The sequence below is a fragment of the Astatotilapia calliptera genome, chromosome 12 (assembly GCF_964374335.1).
Source record: "Astatotilapia calliptera chromosome 12, fAstCal68.1, whole genome shotgun sequence".
NCBI classification, from domain to species: domain Eukaryota; kingdom Metazoa; phylum Chordata; class Actinopteri; order Cichliformes; family Cichlidae; genus Astatotilapia; species Astatotilapia calliptera.
In genome coordinates this window covers 11,044,275-11,050,372 of record NC_137433.1, presented here as the reverse complement: position 1 = coordinate 11,050,372, position 6,098 = coordinate 11,044,275, and the positions used below count along the sequence as shown (strand labels likewise).

The 6,098-nt window shown below is 39.3% G+C and overlaps 1 protein-coding gene across 2 annotated transcripts; it reads right to left on the bottom strand.

The window, feature by feature from the left end:
- Positions 1-4,119: 4,119 nt before the first annotated feature.
- LOC145432224 (ATP-dependent RNA helicase DDX54-like) lies at positions 4,120-5,890 on the bottom strand. Of its 2 annotated transcripts, XM_080308899.1 has the most exons (5): positions 5,557-5,885; positions 5,353-5,466; positions 5,153-5,263; positions 4,938-5,029; positions 4,120-4,782 (listed from the first exon to the last, which is right to left on the bottom strand). In XM_080308899.1, exons 1-4 carry the CDS (start codon positions 5,748-5,750, stop codon positions 5,017-5,019), a joined length of 432 nt encoding a protein of 143 aa, XP_080165025.1. In that variant the 5' UTR covers positions 5,751-5,885; the 3' UTR covers positions 4,120-4,782; positions 4,938-5,016. The 2 variants fall into 2 exon arrangements, with proteins under 2 accessions (XP_080165025.1, XP_080165024.1); XM_080308898.1 differs by having other exon boundaries at positions 4,602-4,782; positions 4,938-5,263; positions 5,557-5,890.
- Between the last annotated feature and the right edge of the window lie 208 nt (positions 5,891-6,098).

Below are 6,098 nucleotides of genomic sequence, written 5' to 3'. Positions count from 1 at the left end.
GCACCGCAGACATATTCTACCACCCTGTGAGGTTTGTTTAAAGCAAACAAAGCAATACCATGAAACTGTTAACAGCAGGATGTCAGAGTCAATAGAGAGGACTCAAAAGAGCAACTTCAAATCAAACTATTTATGTAGTAGGTGTTTCTTTGCCAATGTCTTTCCCCTGCATTAGAAAGTAATAAGCCAGATGGAAGTACAACACACATCTATGCATTTCTATAAAAACTGACCTGCCCTGAACTTATAATCTCTCTCTCTCTCTCTTTGTTTTTCCTTAAAGTGATGGCTGTCCATTCGTCCTGTAAAAGTTGTAAATATAAACCTGAATGAATGGGAGTAGAAACTGTGTGTGCGCATGAAGACATGCTTGTGTCGCTGAGATTGAACAGATTTATGTATGTTCACGTAGCCAAGTGATAATCATATATAATAATCACTGAATAGTAATAATGTTATTGAACAGGTTAAACATTTAGATATCACAAAAAGTTGCAAAAAAGCAAAAAAAAAACCCACACACAGCTGTGAAGTCAGCTGCACATGAATAACATTAGTACAATGACAACTTTAATCAGAGTGAGTTCAGAAGATCCAAAAGTGGGACACTAAAAACAAGCTAGTGAAAGCAAAAAGTGACTTTGAAAAATTTATTTCATAGAATTAAAGCACTGATAGGAAAAAAAACTAAACATGAGAAGAATGGCAATCCTGCAGCGACCAATCAAAGAAGACTGTAATGGCTGCATTGTAAAGAAGTGAGTGAAGAAAGCTGATTTTTTTTTTAGTTTTTCTGAGATATGCAGAGTTTTAACGAACAATTTGAACACTATTATTCATTTACATTATTTGTTCTCAACAGAGATGGGCAGTAATGCGTTACAAGTAACGTGTTACTGTAATCCGATTACAGGCACTTGCCCTGGTGGCCATTCTTTCAGTGGGCATTTCTCAACAACAACTACAAACACTAGTGAAGTGAATGGGCATTTAATTAAATAATGAAACATTTAATTCAATAATTAATGGCATATTTAATTCATTCATTTTGTCACTCCTGGCCCTCCACACCTCACTGCCATGATTGTTTGTGTAGTTATTGGATTCTAAAACTACTAGAATAGAATAGAAAACACATAAGATGCAGTCTCTGTTTTTTCTTCACCTTATTAATTTGAACTGAACTGAAATAAATCCGTTCTTTTCTGTATGGTAATGACTAGGATCTGTCCCAGCTGTCTCTGGTGGATTCAGTATTGTCTCCAATGTTTCTGATAACTTCCAGTTTGGGAAGTTTCCCATGCAGGTGAGGAATGCAGTGACTGACAGACTACCCCTCCTTCATTTAGGACCCATGCCAAACACTGAGTAAAGACTTCCTTGCATTAAACCTGCATAGCTGTTTTCACATTTATAACAAATCACCTAAGTGACCGGCAGTGATCGTATAGTGCTCTGAGTTGTTGCCTAAACAAGCCCTCTTCAAATCGGAGTTACAGCAGAGAGAATATGGCACTGAAGCAATGATGACAGCTTTAATAACCTATTTTATCTTCAATTATTCTTGTATGAAATTCTCTTAAAGTAGCAACTGAATTTCAACCAACTCAGCTAGCGCTGCATATTTTATTTCCTCTGTTAAAATAAAATGTGGCGGAGCCCAGCTGTAATTGTACCTTGCATTAATATGGTGTATTATTGATGGTGACACAGCACTGCTTAGCATGTCGTCCTGAATCTCAGGTGTGCCAATGACCTGTGCAGTATATGAGGCACTAAAATCCTGGTGGATTTCTGGGATACGAACAAGACGGAGTCATGTGAGCTCTATCAATATTGCACCACTTACGTCTCAGACCTGTATTTATGTATTTATGCACTGAAATCGCGCTGTAATATCCAGTTAACTGTCCACATTTGTACTCTGTTTTTCCATTTATTATATTTTTTTTCATTAATTTGTCTGAAAAAAGATCCACGTAGTAACCAAAGAGAGACTAAATCAATGGTCTCTAATAGCAGCCAAATTATAAGAGCTTTCATTAGTGATGGTGAGATGAAGCCTTGTGATGAACTGAAGCTTTCCATCCAACTGGTCGACTCATGGTTCGAAGCATTGTGACGATTCATTGGCTCTACTGCGCCATCAAGTGGGCGATTAAAGTCAGACAGGCTCAATGATTATAATGATGTGATGTGTAAACCTCTAAACTTACAGTTTTTTCTGAATGCTTAAACCCTAACTGTGATTCCTGTAGCACAATCTCTAAAACTATTCAGACTTATAGCAAAACCACTCACTGAGTTTGCAAAACTAAAAGCACATAAACTGCTTTGCACTCAGTTTGCAATTTTGTAACACACACTTTGCAAAACGGTAGGCACAATTCACTGCACAACACTCAATTACCAAATTTCCAACACACTCCTAGCAAAAGTATACACATGTATGGCTATCATTAACACTAATTTGCCAACTGTCTGGCACACTTTCACATGTGAAAACTTTTTTAGATAATTAGTTCACTTTGCAATCAGCCTAAGCACTATAATACAGGTAAGCTGTGTGTGCGGAGTACAATGGAGGGAGCAGAAAGAGTGAGAAGTAGAGGAGGCCGAGGAAGAGGACGTGGAGGTGAAGAAGTAGGATGAAGAGGACGACAAGGACAAGGAGGAGCAAGAGGAAGACGAGGAGGGGGGAGAGGAAGATGAGGAGGGGGGAGAGGAAGGGTAGGAAGAGTAAGAAATAGAATTGCTGATGACAATAGTGGACCATGTAATCAACCATGTAATCAACCGTGGAATGACCCTGAGGGTAGCTGGCCAACGGGTCCAGCCTAACTCGAGCCGCTACACTGTAGCAAGTACCATAAGGACATCTTGAAATGAGAATCGGTTAGTACAGTCACTTCGCACAAAGATTTGTAGCACTGCCATATGCCAATGAGAAACACACCAATACCATTGATGTAAAAATACTGAAATTGTTACTTTACAGAATTGCTAGATGACCAGATGCTGGGGGCAGAGGAAGCATGTTCACTGCAGACCAAGTAACCCATATAGTCATTATGGCGATTGCAAATAATCCTATACTTGGAAATGAACACTTGTGTTTGTTTTGATGTGTTTCAAGTACACCAGTACTTGAAGTTTGGATCCCTCTATGCTTATGGATCTATGACAGAAGTATGAGCTCAAACTGACATAGCCTACCTTGTGCACAGAGAAAGCAAAAGCCAGATGTGTTTTGTATTCATACCATCAGTGTGCAGTTGGCGCATTGTGTGCTTAGTAGATGATGGCTTGTGTGTACTGTTTGATACGGAAACACCATTTTTACGAAGGTGTGAAGAGTTAATCTAGCTGTGTTTGCTTTTGCAAGAGAACTACAATGTTTTGATTATTGGGTGACAGGTTTTCTTATTTGTGTGAAGAGTTTTGCAAAATTAGCCAATAGTTACAAAAAATGTGCTTAGGCATTCAGAAAAAACTGTAATAGAATATAATTTTATATTTATATTTCAATATCACAGTAATCTTCCAATTTAGAACTACAAGTTAAAAAAGAACTAACATAAATAAAATACACTTCAGCTAATTACTTAAAAAAATAATTTATTTTCCCAAACCACGCAGAGCCGCACTAAAAGGACTAAAGAGCCGCAGGTTGCTGACCCCTGCACTAACCTATTCAGCTGCTTGTGAATGCAAATATCTAATCAGCCAATCACATGCCAGAAAAAAAAAAGGGTGATTTAAGTGACTTTGAAGGCAGCATTGCTGTTGGTGACAGATGGGCTGTTTTACGTTTTTCAGACACTCCTGATCTTCTCAAATTTTCTCAGGAATTTACAGAGAACAGTCCAAACTGAAAAGCGAAATAAACATTTCCCTGGGTAAAAATGCCTTGTTGATTGCAGAAGTCAGAGGGGCGTGGCCATGCTGAAGGCAAGAGGAATTCTAAGCCAGTTTCTCAACCCAGCCCATCTGATATCAGTAACCACAACACATTCAAAGTCAATTAAAAGTCGCCTTTCTTGCCCGTTCCGATGCTCGCTTTCAACTTTGAAATGAGACCACTTGGACAACAGTAATGATAAATAATTGCAAATAGAGCACGTTTACAGAATTTAATGTCATTTTTATAGAGCACCTCTTATTTTAAGAAAAGATGGGCGAGACGATTTTTGAAACTAACTGCAAATTAAGCACACAATATTTAATATCTGTATTTTACCATTTTGATAAGACATATTTCAGTACTCCAAAACACTTTTATTAGACTGCCAACATGCTTACAAGTAGTAAATCCAGGTTAGTGGATCATAATTAAACATAACTCTGTGGCAAACGCAGAGTTCAGCAGGCCATCAAGGAAGAAGTGACGTGCATTTCTGCAGTGTAAAGATTCACAAATGATTTTCTCCTTAATCTACAGTCACACAAAGCGCCAGGAAAATCTTTGGTGATGTTCTCAGATGATTCTGACGCTTATCACCCAGTTCCTCGTGATGTCCTCCACACCATCAACCCTCTGTCCTCCTCCCAGTTTCTTCCTCAGCTTGCCTTTCTTATGGCCACCCCTTCCAAAACCTGACTTTTTAACTTTTAACTTTTTGTTCTTGGAGCGGAGCTTCCTCATCCCCCCGCCCTGCAGGAACTGGTGCTTCTGCTTTTTCTTGCGCTGCTTCATGATCTGATCCTTTGTTTTCAGCTCCGAGCGTGCTTTGTGGTCACCGGAGCTCTGTACGTTTGGACCTCGTCGGCCACGGCCACGACCTGGGAGAGGCACGACACAACAAAGAGGTTGGAGGTTATAGCTCGCAAGGCTGGAAGAGGGACTTGAAGTATTTACCTTTAGAGTTGAGTTAAAACATGGTGGCTGATGTTCTATATTTAACATGTTTGTGCTATTCATTTTGATGCCTTCCTACCTCTTGCTGGCTTTCTGCCTCCTCCGCCTGTTTCTCCATCTGATCCAGATCCTGTATCATCAATCTTGTATTTTTTCCTTCACTCCTCATAACTGACATGTGGACATGTTGTCAAGTGATACAACATCTTCACAGTACAGCTTAATATTGTCATAGGAGTAGAGAAGAGGGTCATTGAGAGCAGCACACAGAGAAGCTTTTTGTTGGAAGGATACAAGTTCTTCCTGTTCTTCTTGTTACTGATAACCTGACCGCTGTCTGTTTTGATCTTCTTCTTCTGGTCTTCTTTTCCCGTTTCTCTCACAAAACGCTTCCTCTTACGGTCCCTAAAAAAAGAAGGGGGAAAAAAGACTTTAAATTATAGTTTGAAATGACCATTTGGTGGATACTGAGTCAAACATAGGGAAATTTGTACCATTTCATCATTTTCTTCTGCTGGTTAAGGCGATCGCCTTCATCTCCCATGAGATCAAGGACAGCTGAAGAGGCCTGCTGTTCAAAAGCACTGCCCTCTCCACCGAGACTCAACCTGTCGACGCATAACACAGGACAAAACAGCATAAAACACAAAGCCATTCACATTTTTTAAAGAAACAGATGCAACAGTTTAATGCCTCACCCTCTCTCAGAGTCAAAGTCTTTAGGTCTGTAAGGGATATAATACTCTTCATCTTTGCCTGACTGCCTCTTTTTCTTGGTCTTTGGTCGCTCTTCGCCATCTTCCTGCTGACCTCTTCTTTTACCACCTACCACCTCTGAAAACACCCCCTGGTGGAAATAGAAAGAATTACATGGTACAAAGTGACAAAGCATGATACAGAGATCCTACTATCTTCCTCTTCTAGTTTGTATACAACATCATCTACATCAAAACTGCACTTTATTTTGCTTCTTCTTCATCAGACAGCACAAACAACTTTCTCATTTTGACTCAAATATTGGTTTTGAATGAAAATGATGAAACAATCCTGGGTGTTTATTCAACTTGTGAGCAGGTTTTCTAATCCACCGTACTATTATTATTGACACTAGTACATGTTCGTGCTGCTGGCAAACTAATACACTCAAGAACATATAGCAAAGCAAAAAAGTGAAAAGTAGGTCTTGCCTACATAAATAAACATAAGACAGTTGTGAAACTTTGACATAGTAACATCTGCA

Coding starts and splice junctions, on each gene's coding strand:
- LOC145432224 (XM_080308898.1), bottom strand. CDS start 5,750: ATGCTTTGTCACTTTGTACCATGTAATTCTTTCTATTTCCACCAGGGG. Junction 5,467..5,556: donor GACTTTGACTCTGAGAGAGG/GTGAGGCATTAA, acceptor ATGCGTCGACAG/GTTGAGTCTCGGTGGAGAGG. Junction 5,264..5,352: donor CAGAAGAAAATGATGAAATG/GTACAAATTTCC, acceptor TTCTTTTTTTAG/GGACCGTAAGAGGAAGCGTT.